Source organism: Arachis ipaensis, chromosome B2 (genome assembly GCF_059453495.1).
Source record: "Arachis ipaensis isolate K30076 ecotype BB chromosome B2, ASM5945349v1, whole genome shotgun sequence".
Lineage (NCBI taxonomy): Eukaryota > Viridiplantae > Streptophyta > Magnoliopsida > Fabales > Fabaceae > Arachis > Arachis ipaensis.
In genome coordinates, this window is record NC_142437.1 from 84,862,824 (window position 1) to 84,882,186 (window position 19,363).

At 34.6% G+C, this 19,363-nt stretch overlaps 1 protein-coding gene across 1 annotated transcript; it reads left to right on the forward strand.

Annotated features, from left to right (window-relative positions):
• Positions 1 to 6,669: 6,669 nt before the first annotated feature.
• LOC107625402 (putative methyltransferase PMT6) lies at positions 6,670 to 13,580 on the forward strand. Its single transcript, XM_016328030.3, has 7 exons — positions 6,670 to 7,079; positions 7,975 to 8,389; positions 9,971 to 10,260; positions 10,816 to 11,199; positions 11,768 to 12,014; positions 12,106 to 12,244; positions 13,081 to 13,580. The coding sequence occupies exons 1-7, from the start codon at positions 6,902 to 6,904 to the stop codon at positions 13,237 to 13,239; spliced, it is 1,812 nt and encodes a 603-aa protein (XP_016183516.1). The 5' UTR covers positions 6,670 to 6,901; the 3' UTR covers positions 13,240 to 13,580.
• Positions 13,581 to 19,363: the final 5,783 nt, after the last annotated feature.

Below are 19,363 nucleotides of genomic sequence, written 5' to 3' on the forward strand. Positions count from 1 at the left end.
TCCTATGCAAATTGGTTCATCCTCCAGTTCGCCAAGACTTATCGCTTTCATTTTCTGTTTGCAAACTTGCCCTTATTAAACCTGAACTTGAATCTTCAATTCTAACCAAAGCTATAGTTTTTTATTTAAAAAACATAAAACGAAGGTGCAATTAGAGATCATATTCAACACTAATATAAAATGTGCAAATAAGTACCTATATGCAAACCACATGGTTCGATAATTAATCTTATCATAATAGCAACAACAATTTGTTGTAGTTTAGGTGGTTAGGATACTTAGCTCTCACCTAAGAGACTTAGGTTCAAGTCTTAGCAACAAAATACATTGTGTCTTGTGATATCAGGTGGAGTTTATTAGTTTTAGAAATCAAGTTTTTTCTTCCTTTACAAAATATACTACTCTCCCATATCTATTATTTTTTCTTTTCTTTGGTATCTAAAAATATCAATCTCTCCCTCTTTATTGTAGCTTCATGTTTCTTCTTTTCATGACTTAACTGAATTCTGCGAGTCTTTACTCTTGCTTGAACTCGAACCAATGCCTCAGAAGAACTCTCTGCAGGAAAATGCTCAAAAGACACAACCTCTGCTGCTTCCTGCTGCCACTTCTCTTCATTCTCTTGACTTAAAAATGAAAAGACCATTCACAAGAGAAATTTGACCACAGCTCATCAAAAGCATTTACTTAAAGATAACTTGAAAAAGGTAATTTTACTCCACATTATACTTCAATTTTTCTTTTCATTATTCTACTTCTCTTAGTTTTTTTTATCACAACAAAAACACCCTGATTATTATACTTAATGTTGTGATAAGGCATGAGGTGGATGCCATTGATGTTTGTGCGGCTAACTTTTTCAAGTGAAAAGTTTAGACTATCAAAGGAAGACTGAAATTAATTTTATCTGAAAATTTATCTTTTGTATGCCTACAAATAGGAGGCTAAGCCTCAGGCAAATACACAACAATCAATAAGCAATTCTCTCTCTCTTTTCGTTGCAATACTTCTTTCTCTCTCTTTATATTTCTTTATTTTATATTTGTTACCTCTTTTTCTTTATTTATTTAGTTATTTTATAACACGTTATTAGCACGAAACTCTAACCAAATTTTATTAGAAGACTCCAGGTAACAAATTTTTATTATGTTGAAGCCCTCTCATCTTGAATATAATGCTCTTCATATATCTGAAAACAATTATTTATCCTGGATATATACTTGATGCTAAAATCCATCTTGATTCAATGGATCTTGAAGATACCATTAAGGCTGAAAATAATACATCCCAAAAGGATATAGCCAAAACCATGATTTTCCTTCGTCGTCATCTTGACATATGATTGAAAAATGAATATCCCACATTAAAAGATTCTGCAGATCTGTGGAAAGACCTTGAAGAAAGGTATAATCATGTGATACTTCCTCAAGCCCGATATGTTAGAGAAAACTTTCTCGACCTTCCATGCCTCGAATTTGCTCCTGCAGCAGCAGTATCGAGAAAAAAGGATTTAAAAAGTATTTTGAGTTAATTTCTTACCTTCTTGTTGTTGAACGCAACAATGAATTACTTTTAAGGAATCATGAAGTGCGCCCAGCTGGCGCCGCCCCATTTCATGAAGCAAATGCGGCAAATCATAACCCCAGAAGAGGTAAATGGCAAGATTTTTTAGTAATAAGAAAAATTATGAAAGGAAGAAGAATTATATTCACAAGAAAGGATCTCACCAGAAATGGGATAAAGAAAGAAACAATGGGTAAAGTAAATCAATTGAGGATAAATGCTTCCATTGTGGTAGAAAGGTCCATTGGTCACGTACCTGTCGTACCCCAAGGCACCTAGTTGATCTTTATCAAGCATCCTTGAAAAAGGATGACAAAGGAAAATAAACAAATTTTGTTTCAAATGAAGAAAATTCCACCACTCATTATGATGTATCTAATTTCTTTGAGGATCCCGAAGGAAATATTGGCTATTTGATCAATGATGGAATAGTTTAATATGTGTGTTTGTTAAGTATTCATGTGAATAATTTTACTGTGCATGTACTATTACTCATTTTATTATTATTATTATTTGTCTTTGAAGAGAATAGCAATGACATATAGTGAAGATATTTGCCTTGCGGATAGTGCAAGTTTGCACACCATTCTCAAAAGTAATATGTATTTTACCCATCTTGTGCCAAAAGAAGAATATGTTAATACTATTATTGGCTCGGACAATGTGATAGAAGGCTCCGGAAGAGCTATAATTTTGTTTCATGGAGGAACAAAATTTATAATAAATAATGCACTATTATCTACCAAGTCTCTGAGGAACTTGTTGAGTTTCAAAGATATTCGCCGAAATGGATATCATATTGAAACAATGAATGAGGAAAATCATGAGTATTTATGTATCACAACTCATGATTTAAATAAAAAAGGTTATATTAGAAAAGTTACCCTCACTTTCATCTGGGTTGTATTATACCAAGATTAGTACAATTGAATCACATGCCATTGTAAACCAGAAGTTTACTAGCCCAAATGAATTCATAACTTGGCACGACCGATTGGGTCATCCAGGAACAACCATGATGCGGAGGATTATTGAAAACTCCCGTGGACATTCACTAAAGAACCAGAAGATTCTTAAAACTAGTGAATTTTGTTGTGCTACATGTTCTCAGGAAAAGTGATATTGCTGATGGTGGAAATGCTTATTCCCTCTTCCAAGGTCTTGCAGGAACTGCATGCCTCTGGTTTGATCTTGTTGCACCTCATAACTCTAGGTTTTCAAGTTATGAATTATAGAATGAAGCTAAGATTTGTTTTATGTTGTTGTTGTTAATGATGATGGTGATGATGATGATGATGTAATGTACATAGTGGGGTTAAACTGTGCTATAAGTTCAAATCATGCTATATGCTTTGATTGAATTTTAATATTCATAAAATAGTTTTTAATTTTTTGGTAGAAAGTTTTAAGTGTTATAAAATAACTAAATAAATAAATAAATAAAGAAGAAGAGGTAACAAGTATAAAATAAAGAAATATAAAGAGAGAGAAAGAAGTATTGCAACAAAAAGAGAGAGAGAATTGCTTATTGATTGTTGTGTATTTGTTTGAGGCTTAGCCACCTATTTATAGGCATACAAAAGGTAAATTTTTAGATCAAATTAATTTCAGACTTTGGTTATAGATTATGGAATCCGGTGAGCAAGAAGATAATTAGAAGGCGAGATGTGATTTTTCTTGAAGACCAAACTATTGAAGATTTTGAGAAGACAGATAAGCCAACAATAACTGTTAGATGTTCTACTGATGATGAACCTGGTCCTTCCACTAGATCTCCTGTTGATAGGGGAGATGTACAATTTGATAATGATGGTGATGATTTGCATGATGAACCTACACCTCAATCTGAGGTGCCAGATGTTGAAGTTCTACCTGAACTACCAGTTGAGCCTGAATTGAGAAGATCTACTAGAGAGTGTCATCCTTCTCAAAAATACTCTCCTCATGAGTATGTGATGAACACTGAGACTGGAGAGCCAAAGAGCTACCAGGAAGCTATGTCTGATGAGCATAAGGAAGATTGGTTGACGGCCATGCAAGAAGAAATGAAATCCTTGCATGAGAATCATACTTTTGAATTGGTGAAGTTGCCGAAGGGTAAGAGAGCATTCAAGAATAAATGAGTGTTCAAATTAAAAAACGGATGAAAATGTCTCACGGCCAAGGTACAAAGCTCGATTGGTTGTGAAAGGGTTTGAGCAAAAGAAAGGTATTGATTTTGAGGAGATTTTTTCTCCAATTGTGAAGATATCCTCTATTCGAGTTGTGCTTGGATTGGCGTCTAGTTTGAATTTAGAGGTTGAGCAACTTGATGTGAAGACTGCATTCCTTCACGGTGACATACATAAAGAACTTATATGGAGCAACCAGAGGGTATCGAGGTTAAAGGAAAGGAGCACCTTGTATGCAAGTTGAAGAAGAGCTTATATTGGCTGAAGCAAGCGCCAAGGCAGTAGTACACGAAGTTTGATTCCTTCATGGAAGGTCATGGGTATAGTAAGACTTCTTCTAATCATTGTGTGTATGTTAATAAATTCTCTGATGGTGATTTTATAATTCTCTTACTTTATGTTGATGACATGTTGATTGTTGGTCATGACACTAAGAAGATTGAAAAGTCTTAAAAAAGACTTGAACAGATCCTTTGTTATGAAGGATTTGGGTCCTGCAAAGAAAATTCTTGGCATGAGTATCACTCGTGATAGGAAGAATGAAAAATTGTGGTTGTCACAACAGAAGTATATTAAGAAGGTTTTAGAGAGGTTTATCATGAGTAATTCCAAACCTGTTAGTACTCCACTTGCTAGTCATTTCAAGCTGAGTTCGCAGCAATGTCTTACAAGTGAGAAAGAGAAAGCAGAAATGAAGAAGATTCCATATGCATCTACAGTTGGCAGTTTGATGTATGCTATGGTTTGCACCAAGCCGGATATTGCTCATGCCGTTGGAGTTGTTAGTCGGTTTCTCTCTAATCCTGGCAAGGGACAGTGGCAAGCAGTAAAGTGGATTCTCAGATACCTTAATGGTACTTCCAGAGTTTGTTTATGCTTTGGGAGTGGCCAACCTGTGTTGGATGGTTACACAGATGCGGATATGGCTGGGGATCTTGATTCAAGGAAGTCTACTTTTGGTTATATGATGAATTTTGCAGGGGGAGCTGTGTCGTGGTAATCTCGACTTCAGAAATGTGTTGCTTTGTCTACTACAGAGGCAGAATACATTGTTGTTGTTGAAGCTTCAAATGAATTCTTGTGGATGAAGAAATTTCTACAAGAGTTAGGCATCAATCAAGAGAAGTTTGTGTTATTCTGTGACAATCAGAGTGCTATCCATCTCAACAAGAATCCGACGTTTCATTCCAGATCAAAGCATATAGAGGTGAGGTATCATTGGATACATCAAGCGCTTGAGATGAAGTCATATGCACTTGAGAAGATCCATACTGATGATAATGGTTCAAATATGATGATTAAGAATTTACTTGCAGTGAAGTTTGATTCTTGCAAAGAAAAGGCGGCCTTGGTGGAGCAGCCTATCCCCACTTGAGTTGGTGAAGGGGAGATTTGTTGGTGGGTCCCCAACTAAGTGGGGCCCACAATTTTAAAAAAATGAAAAACAAATAATAAATAAATAAAAGAAGTGGCCAAATAGCCACGGAGAGAGAGTGAGTGAGAAGCCTCTCACCTTTTGGAAAAAGAAAGAAAGAAAGAAGGAAACAAAGATTATCGGCGTCGAAGAGGAGAAGAATTTGGGGGAAAAGGGCAAGCTATCTTTGATCTGATTAAACTGGTAAACTTGCTCCATTTCTTATGAAATTTTAGTATGTTATTCCTGGTGTAGAGATGAACATTAGGATATAACTTTCCAGTTGTATTGCCTTCTCTTTTGCTTGATTTGAGATACCCACTTTGTGGAGGGTTTATGTTAATTCCACCAGTTTTGGTGATGTATCTTGTTGATTGTTGAGATGCTCTAGTATCACTAGGAAGACTGTTTTTGTGTACCCATTATTCTGATAGTGGAAGATTTTACTGGACTAGGTCACGTGAGTTTTTTGTCCCTCTTTTGGGGGGGGGGATTTGCACGTAAAAATTCTGGTGTCTGATTATTTAATTTCTGCCATTATATTTGCTGCTTGGAGTATCTTTGGTATTGTCTATTTAATCGCACAAGTTGTGGAAAAATTATTTCTGGTGCTTCCGCTGTTAGACAGATTCTTGTTTTAAACCTGTGTTGAGTTTTTCCAACACAAATGAACCAAAAATGATCCATTATATAAATTCAAATTCAGAAAACCTGCATTCTAGAATGAACAAAAAATATTATCAAAATGAAACCATTTTATAACACCAAATGAACCGAAAATTGTGTTAATAAACAACACTGGATTTAACAATGAAAAATGAAAGTATTCATTATCACTTTATTCAGTTGTATTCCATTCCATTCAATTCAAATTGAATAATCCAAACCTCATCCACTTGATTTGATTTAAAAGAATAATTCAAATCGCTCTCAATCAATTGATTTAAACTTAACTCATTTATTGTTTTAGCAAATGCAGATCGAAATCTAAAAAAACGAAAATAAAGAAAAAAACGAAATTTTACATTGAAAAAAATGAATAAAAAACCAGAAAAATCAAAGAAAAAGAGAAATTTTATGTTAAAGAAGAACGAAAAAAGAAACCATAGGTTGAAAAGGTTTATATTAAAAGTGTTATAAAAACATAAGAGAAAAGATGGCATGGGGCGTGAGAAAAAATAACTTACTTGGACTTGGTTATGGAAATTATATCGATGATGAGCATTATTGTTTGAATATAATCAATATATCAATAGTGAAAACTCAGGTGCAGTCGACTTTACGTGAAGTTGATACTGAGAGTCGTTAGATAATTTGACTGATTTGACTAAATTTTCATCTAACGGCTCTCAGATATTAACTTCACGTGAGTTTTCACCTATATCAATATATATTTACTATTCAGAAACAACAAAAATCAATGTAGCATTGCACCGAAACGAAATCCACGTGAACCGCTCGTGCCAACTGTCGCTGCTCCGGTACTCCCATGATTAAATTCACAAATCAAGTAAACTTATTAACTTAAAACTCAACAGAAGAATTTATTTTCATTAAAAAAAATAACACGAATCTTACCGATCTAAACACTTCCAAGTTTCTCTCTCTTTTTCTCTGTCTCTGTTCGCTGGACTGATGATGCACCTTCTACTCTCGCTTCTTAATTTTCCCCTTTCTCTCTGAATTAGATTAGAACGAAAGTGGATAGAAGCAGAAGAAGAAGAAGAAGAAAGAAAAAAACAATAGACAAAGAATGGGGGGTTTTGCAGTGGGTTCTGCCTTTGATTCCAAATCTGGGCAGATCATAATGGCTGCTTTGCTATTAATGGTTGTTTCTTTCTACGCTGGCACACTCTTGGGCAACAATGCTCCCCTTTATGTCTCTCAACCTTCCTCTGTTACTTCTTCTTCTAATGTTCTTTCTTCCTCAGGTAATGGTAACTCTTCTTTCAGCTCAACTCACCTTCTAGAACCTTCCTTCCTTTTCTTCTTTTGAACTTGTTTGCTTTCACTGGATTTTACTTGTTTTTGTATCAATTATAACAAAGTTGTCGTTATCTTTGTTCGTTTAACTTGCTTCATATCCTGAATTCTCAGCTTTAGATTTTGTTTATTTATTGTTTATACTTTTTCACCTCTGTGTCTATGTGTACTGTTCGGTTGCATCTGCATTTGCATTTGGATTCAGTCTCTAGAACAATATGGAAATAAGACAGAGATAGAGAGACAAAGAAATAAATTTTCTATCTCTGGCACAGAGAAAATTTGTGTCTTTATCTTCTGTGTGTCCTGCTCTCTTTATTTGTATTTTCTATGCATATTTTAAGTTAAGCAACTCAGATATACTACTATTGAGTATGAGTGCTAGATTAGAAATTGTTTCAATGCCTTCAAATAATAGTTGAATTTCTCTAGAAGATGGTATCGATTTGTAGTTTTTCTTTAGAGGAAGTTGCTTTGTTAGATGCAATCAGCTGTTAATTTAATTACTATGGCCAATTTCAGTTAGTGTCTTCTTTTCGAAATTTTTGTTAGAATCTGAGAATGATATGTTTTTATTTTTGGCATTTTCTATTTTTCAGGATTTTGTATAGAAGAAGAACAAAATAAATGAAAATAGTGAACACAATAATATAATGTTTTCATTGTTTACCCTTTTTCTTTCATGCAATGTTGAATGCAGAAAACATTGAAAATGAAAGTAGAAAATGTTTTCCCAAACCGAACAGAAAAATCTTTCTAAGATAGACAGCACACATAGAAAATTCTGACCTAAAAAATATTTCTATTTGTGATTGATAGTAGAAATGTTCCTGACTCCTGCAGGAACATCCAGATTTAGTAACAAAGTTGCGCTGACATACCGAAAAACGCCGATAGTGATTCCAGAAACTGGGGTTGATGTATGCCCTTTGATGTTCAATGAGTACATTCCTTGCCATGATATTTCCTATGTGGCAACATTGATTCCAAGCCTTGATCTTTCTAGGAAAGAGGAGCTGGAGAGACATTGCCCTCCGCTTGAGAAACGCCTATTTTGCTTGGTTCCACCACCCAAGGATTATAAAATACCTATAAAATGGCCTCTTAGCAGGGATTATGTTTGGCAGAGCAATGTCAATCATACGCATCTTGCAGATGTCAAAGGGGGCCAAAATTGGGTCCATCCGAAGGGTCAACTCTGGTGGTTTCCTGGTGGTGGTACCCATTTCAAGAATGGTGCATCTGAATACATACAAAGGTAGCCGTAATTGACTTATCTGGTGACCTTTATTTGTTTTCTTTGCTATGCTGATTGAAGAAATTGTTTCTGAATAGTAAGTAACTTTCATGCAGACATATCAGTTTTATGATGATTTAATTATGTTCACTTTAAAAAGAATTAGGGATCTTGTGAAGATATGGTCCATTGTCATTTGCTAATGTCCAACAGTCTAAGTTAATATCATGTTAATATTTCTAAGCTTAGTGGTCATTGTTTGTTTTGAATTTCTTAAGTCTTGAACTAGCTTTTGCTCTATAAGTTTGACCATCTCAGATTTGAGGTAACTGTGATGAAAGGACAAAGTATAAGTTTTAATCCACAAATCTATTATAGAAAATTCAAAATGCTCATTTTTGCAACACTCTAATGCTACTTAGTGTTATGGTCCACTGGAAATTCCTTATACCGAGCCAATGTCTTTTGCAAAGAAATTGAATTGAGTATCGGATTCATGAGATTAGAGGTCTTTTGGATTTGTGATAAATTGATCCCTGATTTATGATTGTCTTTTTCAAAAATGTATTGAATTGGATAATGTTCTTTTCGATATTTCATTGAGGAATCTGGATCGAAAATTGGGTTATAATTCTCAAATTTGAAGATGCGTAATATTATTTTTTTTAATTATTTTAAAGATGGCAATAACAAAAGATGAAATTATTCATTTTTAGCTTTCTTTGACATAGTGTAGGGATTTAATTGTAGATGCGCATGGGCTATGATAGCCCACATTAGCCTATAATGGCCACAAGTGCAGCCACATTGATAATTTGAAACCTTGGATGTGATAGAAAGAATATTGTTTTATTTTTTTAATTCGTTCCTGACAGGAAGATTAAACTAAGCTTTAAATTTTTGTACTTCAAACACAACACAATGTAGGTAGAGTTGAAGTCCCCATTTTTTCAAGCTGGTGCCTACAATGTTTGCTTTTTTTATTATTATTTACAAATAATGTCATCCTAGTTTGAGATTCGAGAGTAAATAAATGAAAAGTTGAAGCTTTGGAAACTAGTTTTCGAATCATGTGGTTTTCTGTTTAAGAAGTATAAAGAATGGAAGTATAGCTGAAGCTCACTCATTCTAGTTTAGCATATTGTTTTCCTTTGTGCTTATGGCTTCAATGCAAATAAAGAAAGAAAGTTATACATTGCAACTGCAAAGTGGAACATTTCTCAGATTTTTGCTTTGCATGAATCTATGGTTATGATGATAAAGGAATATGCTGAAATTGGATGCACCTAATTAATCATAAGTTTTTCTTTTCTAAGATGCAACTTTGGAGTTGTTTATGGCGATGTAATTCTATAGTAATCATTTCTAGCTATAGCATAGTTATATTGTTTGGGGCTGCAAACTAACATGAGGACAACACGGTTTCATAGAATATTTAAAGAGTAGTTTAAAGGATTTGAATGATGCTAATTTTTGTTACCTTTCACTTAAGTCTTTCTCTTGAACGGGTTCTTTGATTCTTGCTTGCAGCATGCATTCCATTATTCGAATATTGCAAAGCATAGTTGTTAGTTTAGTCATTTAATCTCTTTACAAATGCAGGTTGGGAAATATGATAACAAATGAGACAGGTGATCTGCGTTCTGCAGGTGTAGTTCAAGTTCTGGATGTTGGATGTGGTGTGGCCAGCTTTTCAGCATATCTTCTTCCCTTGGATATCCGAGCAATGTCCTTTGCCCCAAAGGATGGCCATGAAAATCAGATCCAATTTGCATTAGAGAGAGGAATTGGAGCCATGATCTCTGCCATGTCCACAATACAACTACCATATCCTACTGGATCATTTGAAATGATTCACTGTTCACGTTGCCGCATAGACTTTCATGAGAATGGTAATTGAATTTCTTTATTGATTGTACCTTGAAGTTGGTAAATGTATTCTGTAGTTTAAGATTTTCATGGATGACAAATGTAGATCCCATGTGATCTACATTCTTCAATGAGTAAATATGGTATTTTTATTATTAAAATGTACCTCAAAATTTAGTGAGTCCTTGATTTAAACTATGTGCATGATTTTGTTCCTGAATTATTCAAACTTGTTTTTGTGTTGGTCCATGCTGGAGCAATTAGTGGTTGATTGGTTTCTAATAATCAGTTGTACCAATCAAGAGGAAGTTAAAGAAATGGTGAAAAAGTTTTAGTTCTTGCATCATTACTCACAATGTACTTTAAACTTCATGCCTTGTTTGGAGGCACTTGTATCCTCATAGTTATTATTGTCATCAATGTCGTTCCTACAGAATTACGTGGTAGAATAGGTACAATGTTTTTGGCAAAGGCTGCTGAACATTTGTTGAGTGATCTGTTACCCAATTGGTTGGACCCTTTTGGTGGAGTTAGCCTTTCATAATTGGTGGTGTTTAATTTATTTTGTTTCTCTGCAGATGGGATTTTGCTGAAAGAGTTGCATCGCCTTCTTCGTGCTAATGGTTATTTCGTTTATTCTTCTCCACCTGCTTACAGAAAAGATAAAGACTATCCTATCATTTGGGACAAATTGATGAATTTGACTACAGCAATGTGCTGGAGACTCATTGCTCGAAGAGTTCAGACAGCAATATGGATTAAAGATGATAACTCGTCCTGCATTTTGCAAAATGCAGAAAAAAAGCTTATAAATGTCTGTGATGCTACTGATGACTCCAAACCTTCATGGAATACCCCACTTAAAAATTGTGTACAAGTCAGAAACTCTGAGACAGACTCTTATAAGCTTCCTCCAAGTCACGAACGACATTCAGTGTTTTCCGAGAACCTGAGAAAAATAGGTTTGTACATCTCCCTTTGTATTAGTTCAAGAAGTTTGCTTCTATACTTAGGTTTTCCATACTCTTAACATGCATTTTTCCAATCTAAAAGTGATGCTTTGTCATTCAAAGAGTGCTTTCAATGGGACATGGATGAAATTTTCTTGCCCAAGCTTTGAAAGTTTTAATATTTACATTATGGAAAGTTCATCTGTTCAAGCTATTTTAATCCTATCCTTACTCAAATGCTGAACAATCTTCAGGGGGAAAAAATATTGTGACTTAGGTGAGAACATAATTTGTCTTCTTCCGTAGAATGAGAAACCAAAACAAGTTTCCAGGTGAAGGGTATATATAGCACTTTGGATATCTGTATCCAATGAATATGTTGTCATATGGAACTCCGATCAGGCATTTATTACCATATTGATAATTTGATATCCCATATCTATAAAGAGGCATTCTTTGTTCTTTGCCCTGCTTCATTAGTAGGGATTGTTCTACAAATATGAATAATAAGATAGATGCCCTACATGATGTAATCCGCTTCAGCATAATGTGGTGACCTTTTTCAATATTTGAACAACAGGTATAAGTCAAGATGAATTTACATCTGATACTCTCTTCTGGCAAGATCAAGTTCAGCATTACTGGAGACTGATGAACATCAAGGAAACAGAAGTACGCAATGTGATGGACATGAATGCCATTTATGGTGGTTTTGCTGTTGCTTTAGATACATTTCCTGTTTGGGTGATGAATGTAGTTCCTGCAATCATGAAAAACACTTTGTCTGGAATCTATGACCGGGGATTGATTGGAACTTTTCATGATTGGTATGAATATCTAACTGATACTCTAACATCTATGTTCATATTTATATTTGTTTTTATTAGACAGCAGCTAATGCATGTATCTTCTCGTTAGGTGTGAACCATTTTCAAGTTATCCTCGGACATATGATCTTTTGCATGCCAATTACCTCTTTTCCCAGTACAAAACTCAAGGGGAAGGTTGCCTATTGGAGGATATCATGCTAGAGATGGATCGACTTATTCGCCCACTGGTAATTATTTTTTCTTCTCCACAAAAAAATGAACTGTCTTTGGTAGTGATCTGCAGATGAAATACGAAGACTTAATTTCCTGAAATGTACGAGGCTGAAGATTTATTCCTCCAGCGTGTATCGTTAGCATTATTTATACAATTAAAGAAAAGTTAAAATAAAAGGGGAATCATATCTAAGCAGCTTTTTCTTGTCACCTAGTTGGAGAAGAAATATATTGAAGGAATTAATTTCCGTTATATCTACATAATAGTGATAGTTTATAATGAACAACTATACTGGAATGGAAACTAAGTTCCATTTTACTAACCAACTAATCTTTTTGGTAATAAAAATTTATTTATTAATTTATTTTTTAACAAACAAATTTGGTTGAAAACGCCATATTTTCCATCCCATTTAGTTTTCAAGAAAAGCCATATTTCAGTTGTTTGGACACGTGCTTATGATAGAGCAATTTTCGTAGTTAGAGGGTGGCTTTTGCTGTAAATAAGATTAAAATGTCCTAGCAGATTGATTGCAATGGTTTACCATAATCCAGCAATTCTATATAATAAATTGCGCAAAATATTTAAATATGTATTCTTTTCCATAATTTTTGGGCTTGGAATGGTGTTAGTTAACGAGTTTAATTTTGATGCATTGTCATTCTAATCCAATCAGGTGTAAGAGTTAAAAACTTTTGTTTGCCTGTCATATATTTATTTGATGTCAATGTAAAAGTTTGACACTGACCATACATAATAAAGACTAAAGAGATCATTTTTTTTCTCTGTCTAATATCCATATCTTTCCTCCTTGTTCTCACCGTAATTCTCGACATTCGTGTTTTGCAGGGCTCTGTTATAATCAGAGATGAGGAATATATTGTGTCAAGAATCCAAGAGTTAGCGCCAAAGTTCCTGTGGGATGTTGAGTCACATATGTTAGAGAACAAAGAAAAGAAGATGGAAAGGGTTCTAATTTGTAGAAAAAAGTTTTGGGCAATCCTCTAAGAAGATTGCACATCTAAACGCTTCTTCCCTCGCCATAGAAATTGTTTCCTAACCACCTTGGTAATTTGTAACGTTAAAAGTTATTATTTTTCTGTTTTGTTCATTTGTTGTTTAGCATTATCATTGTGTAGATTCTAGGGAGCACTTTGTTTGTTTGTAAATGACTTCACTTTACTGTTTTGCATTTACTTGATATATAGAAAGTTCTATTGTCCCTATGCTTTTCTTTCTATGAAAATGGTAGAGGCAGATATGCATAAGCCTAATGATATTATAGACTCGAGTTGCTTTTTGTAATATATAAAGTTGACATTTTAATGGATGATATAATCTCATATGTATTGTTCTGGTGACCAATTTTTAACTAACAAAATGTATTATTTTTGGACAATACTTGGTCAATTCTATATTCTAAATTCTAATAGTACAAAAGTAAGATGTTGGTCTAAAGTATCAACTAATTTTGATAAAAAAAATGTTGATCTCTTAATATTTCTCTTCTCTTTCCATTATCATCTCTTAGAAGATCAAACTCTTTAGACAATAGACACCCCTAAAAGATAAAGGCATGCTCGATTCGTGGGCTCTATTTACTCCAATTTTTATTTAGAGCTCCCTTCAAAGCATGGTTGAAGATGAACCCTGCATCCGTCGTTATCGGTTGGCAAAAATAAAATGACGAAAATTGAAGGCCGGGCATTTTTATCATCCCTGTTAAGAAGTCTTTATCATACTCCCTACAGACTACAGTAACCAATGACCGCGCTAAGTTTGCAGCAGGATTGCAGTTCCTAGATTCCTTTTCTGATGGGGTTAAACTGTATAATCTTTGAAAGATCCATTGGCGATTTTATTTTCTCCCTTCATGCATAGGGGCAAGCCACTGAATGTGTCTGATTTGCATCATTTTGCTTCCGTGATGGCATAGTCAAATTCTCTATTACCTTGACATTTAGCGCAATTCTAAAAGTCAAGGATTCTGCAAAATTCCAAATATTGTTGCAAATAGGGGGTAAACCTTTGAAGGTTTAACTTCCAAAAGACATTTCTTTCAATGCAATCTGATTGTCACGGATTAAAAGTTTTCATTAATCAACACTATCCGGAAGCTGCCTCTAGATAGATTTTGGGTTTTTTTTTTTCTTTGTAATTGGGGGATTCCTTTATAATTTTAGTGGAGAAGTTTGTGGAGGAAGAGTAATTCTTTGTTATGGTCAAGTGAAGAGCAATTTTTTTTTGGGTCATAACACACACACGCCCACCACTTACACACTTTCCGAATTACAACTCAGCTCTTGCTAGGTATAGAAACTCAGGTGTCGATTGTTGAAAGGCAAAGGTCAATGTCACTTTGATACATGCCTTAGCCACCGAAGAGTAATTTATGTCCCATTTATGCTTCCAATTAGTGGGTCAATGGTTTGGTTTTGTTGTACTATACTGTTTGGGTTTTGCTTCATTGATGGGTTCATTTTATGGCAAGTCCCTTGCGCTGAAAATCTCCATTTCAGACCAAATGGAAACAAAAATAAAGCTTAAAAAAAAAAAACATTTAATAGGCTTGATTTGTGTTCTGATTTCTGACCAAAAACATGTTATGCTTTGACCAAAAAAAAAAAAAAAAAAACTCATTATATACAAATACGTTGGTAGACTGCTTGGTCTTCTCATTTTTAGTTGCACGTTATATTGCTATATTTTTTTCCTCCATGAAGAATTTTAGCAAATGAATGAAAATTATATCTCTCAATCTTATCACGTGCATGGCACAGATAATTACATTTATTTATGTTATATAACTAATAATTTATAAGGAGAGTGTGTTAGAAAAAAAGACCCTTAACCTTCGCCACAAGCCTAAACCACCACTTCCTAATTCCTATCTTTTTTGAGTTTTTGAGTTCACATATGACTCTCTATTACTCTGCTTCTCTTCATCTCATTTGACAGAATTTGACATTTAGAATAAGTTTGAAATGCATTTCTTATTGTTGTATTCATCAATTCAGTTTTCATTTTTCTTTTCAGAATCATTAATTTCAATAAATTTCAATAAATTTAAAATAAAAAATGTTAAATTATGATTTGTCTAACTTTTCTCAACTTCGGAAAAAACACCGAAAAAAGTACTTATTTTAGAAGAGGTTTATAGATTAAATAAAGTGAATATACAGTGATGTTAATTAGTGTAATTTGCAGAAAAAGATACATTAATTGTGACTAAAAAATCTTCTAATCAAATATGAACAAATTATTATAAACACATTTATGTGTTTACATTCAAATAAAAAAGAATTTATTGTTATAATTTGGTCATGAATGTTATAGATCGGCTGTTAATAACTATCATTTAAACAAGTACCAAAACGTTAGATATGTTATTACTCTCCATTTAAAACGTCATTACTCGGAGACATAACCATTACTCTTTATTTTCTGATATAAAGGAAAGGATAAGAAAATTGTTAGGATTTATTGCAATCTACAAAGCCTATTATTCACTTACTAACTTGAGCGTCAGAGTGCCTTTTGCAGGTACACACCTCCTTGTTCTCTCATTGCCAACGTATAACTCATCTCAACGGAAAGCTTGCAGACATTCACCGGTGGACGAGCTATACACCAGCCAACCTCCACAAGAACAATTAGCGCCCACCGTGGGGCCTAGAAATAAAAACCCTTCTTTCTAGAGGTTACAAAACTCCCACAACTGCTCATGGCTGACATGCCTTCTCCCACACCATCCGAGCTTCTTCGGACGGTAACGGATTACAACAAGCTAATCAGTGTATGGTGGAGGAAAACCAACGAATGGCAAATCAAATAGCCAAGTTAACCAATGCTCATATTGAAAATAATGATGATCACAATAAGCAACTAGAATGAAGAACATTCTAATCCAACACATATCTCGAAAACTCAACACCTAGAAGGAGACCAACAATAAAACAATGACAGTGAAGGACTGGACAATGCTGTTAAGCCATTCACGACCGATGTCATGAATAAAACTACTTAGGAACTTTGCATTACCAATAACTCTAACTCCCTATGATGGCATGGGAGATCCGAAAAAGAATGTTAAGAAATTCTGATATATGATTATAGTGAACGGTGCTTCTGATCCTATTTTGTGTTGTTGTTTTTTTTTTACCTTTTTAGATGGTCCTGCACTTGATTGGTTTTCATCTTTGCTTGCAACTTCAATTTCATGCTTTCAGGAGCTCGCTCAACAATTCGAAGATCAGTTTGCTGCATCTTCCATCTATCTACATGATTCCAACTATCTAAACACTGTCAAGCAAGGACAGCACGGGAGTTTAAGGGAATATGTCACCCGCTTCACCAAAATAGCGATGAACATCCCAAACCTTCACCCTGAGGTACATCTGCATGCTATAAAAAGTGGACTGTGCCCCGAAAAGTTCCAAGAAGCCATCACAGTGACCAAGCACAAAATGTTGGCTGAATTTCGAGAAAAAGCTTGATACGAAATTTCTAAATTACATTCCATAGAACAACCGGCAAGTGCATCGGGTCGTATCAAGTAATAAACTCACGGTGACTGAGTGTCGATCCCACGAGGATTAAGGAATTAAGCAAGCTCTGATTGATTAAGTATTCTAGCCAGACAATTCATACTTTGATGATGAACAATTGATAATAGAAACATGAAATGTAAATGACTTTAGCAATAAGTAACTAGAAGCAATAAATGACTTGAAAATAAAGAACGTAAATGTAAGTTGCTGAGAGTTTAAATTGCTAGAATGCAAATACTAGAAAAATAAATTACAAGAAGAGTAAAATGCAAGAATGTAAAGAAAACAAGTAAATGAACATTAATTGAAAGTAATTAATAAAGGAAGGGAATAAGATAATAAAGGGAAGATTATTGGGGTATAGAGGTATTGAATTCTCTGGATCAATGGGTTTTCATCTCAATCTTCAATCATACAATCATTGATATCTTGACAAATCATAAGTGATTGAATTCTAATTCCTTGGTAATTTAATCTCTCTTAACTTGATCAATTGCCAATTCTTTGATCTAATTGTTCATGAGAAGAGATGAAGATTGGTCTTTGATTTAGAGCCACACAATTTCATGAATCAAGATATGGGTTGATTAAATGTGATGTATCAATCCCAATCCCAAATTCACAATAATTGAGAGAAAGATCTTCAAGCCAAATTCCTATGGTCCCTCTTCCAAGTTCTCATAGGATTCAAGTGAAATTCAAATTCTTTTCCAAGACATTTGAATCTTTGAAGTGAAGAACGAAGATTATTTCTAAAGACGCAATTGAAAAATGAATTGAAGATGAAGAGTAAATCATAATTGTTTCATCAAATTACAATAGAGCTCATTTTCCCAATAAAAAGGGAATTAGCTACTCAAGGCTTACAAAATGAAAAAGAAAAATAAAATGAAAGAACTGAAATCAAAAGTGAGTAGCAGAAGTCCCCTTTTCAAGATGTGAGAGCTCTATTTATAGTTCTCTACTTCCTTTTTCTTTCTTCAAATGCAACTCAAATTCAACTTAAATTCAAGCCCTAATTCCCCTTGGTTCAATGGGCTTGTGTTGTTTTGAATCACTCATTCAAAGGCTTGGGCCATTATTTGGCTTGGGCTGCCAATGAAGTGAAAGTGGCCGCCAAGTTATTTTTCCCTCTTGAATAGCCTCTATTTAATTTGGTCTTGGCTGCCAAAATTATGGCGTTGGCCGCTAGGTTGTTTTTCCCTTTTGAATAGTCTCTGCTTGATTTGGCCTTGGCTGCCAGAATTATGGCATTGGCCGCCAAGATTTAGACAGAGGATTCATTTGGTATATTTGGCTTGTTAGACTCATGTCAACTATGGATTATTATATATCGTTGGAAAGATCTTGATGTTAGCTTTCTAACGCTGCTAGAAACATTTCATTTGGATTTTTCTAGCTCATGTTATACTCTTTAGAGCATGAAGAGGTCAGGCTACTTGAAGTTGGCCGCCATATGACTCCAATTGGCCGCCAAGTGTATTACATCTTTGATTCCTCTCTGTTTGCTTTGAGCATTGGCTGCCACACTCCTCAAGGTGGCCGCCAAGTTTATTTCTTCATTGATTAGCTTTCTGTTTTGCTTTCAAGGTGGCCGTCGAATGAATCAGAGGCTCTTTTTGGTTGCTTGGCTTGTTACTTGTGTCACAAGCTTCTTCTTTGATTCTTCTACTGCATGTTCCTTTGTTAGTTTTCTTCTAATTTCTCCTGAAATTCATGAATTCAAATGACTCAAAGCCTTGATTTACTAATTCCTAAATTCATTGAAAATAAACAAGGAATATTGACTTATTGTATGCATATTATAAGGGAAACAACTAATAAAATCACCAAAGATGCTAATACATCAAAGCTAAGGGTCAAATGGAAATTGAAGAGTTGCGCCAAGCTCAAAAATCCGAGAAGAATCAAAACAATAAGGATGACGATAAAGCTCGGGAAAGCAAGAAACCTTTCCGGTTTGCATCGCATTATGATTCTTATACCCAGTTCAACACCAAAAGGGGGAAATCATCAGAAAAATACTAAATTCGAAGCTAATCAAACCTCCTCAAAGGCTGGAACCTACCAAGATACTAAGAATGTGGACAAGACAATGTATTTTGCTTTTCTCCAGAAGCACGGAAACATTACTGATGAGTGTGTAGTAGCCAAAGACTTGCTCGAGCGTTTAGCTCGGCAAGGACATCTAGACAAAAATATCGGTAGCCATATCCAAAAGCACAACACATATCAATCTGACTTAACTTCTGTAGGTCAATCTTCTCAGGATAAGGACAAATCACACACAGATCAGTGATGCAGAATTTACAAACCATAAAACACCAGCAAGTGCACTGGGTCGTATCAAGTAATAACGTACGGTGAGCGAGTGTTAATTCCATGAGGATTAACGGGTTAAGAAAACAATGGTTAATTAATCATTCTAGTTAGACAATCAAGAAGAAGGGTTTTCAAAGACAATTGCATAAAAAGACAGTGAATTGAACAAGGGCAAGTCGTAAGTAATTGAGAGAAAAATATGATTCAAGAGAGTTAAGGTTTCAAAGATGTTGAAACTTCCGGAAAAGTATTTTTCACTT

Bases quoted from the DNA above. Each gene is read 5' to 3' on its own strand.
- LOC107625402 (XM_016328030.3), top strand. From the start codon at position 6,902: ATGGGGGGTTTTGCAGTGGGTTCTGCCTTTGATTCCAAATCTGGGCAG. The intron at 8,390-9,970 runs GTAGCCGTAATT...TTACAAATGCAG, and splicing joins GCATCTGAATACATACAAAG to GTTGGGAAATATGATAACAA. The intron at 12,015-12,105 runs GTATGAATATCT...TCTTCTCGTTAG, and splicing joins ATTGGAACTTTTCATGATTG to GTGTGAACCATTTTCAAGTT.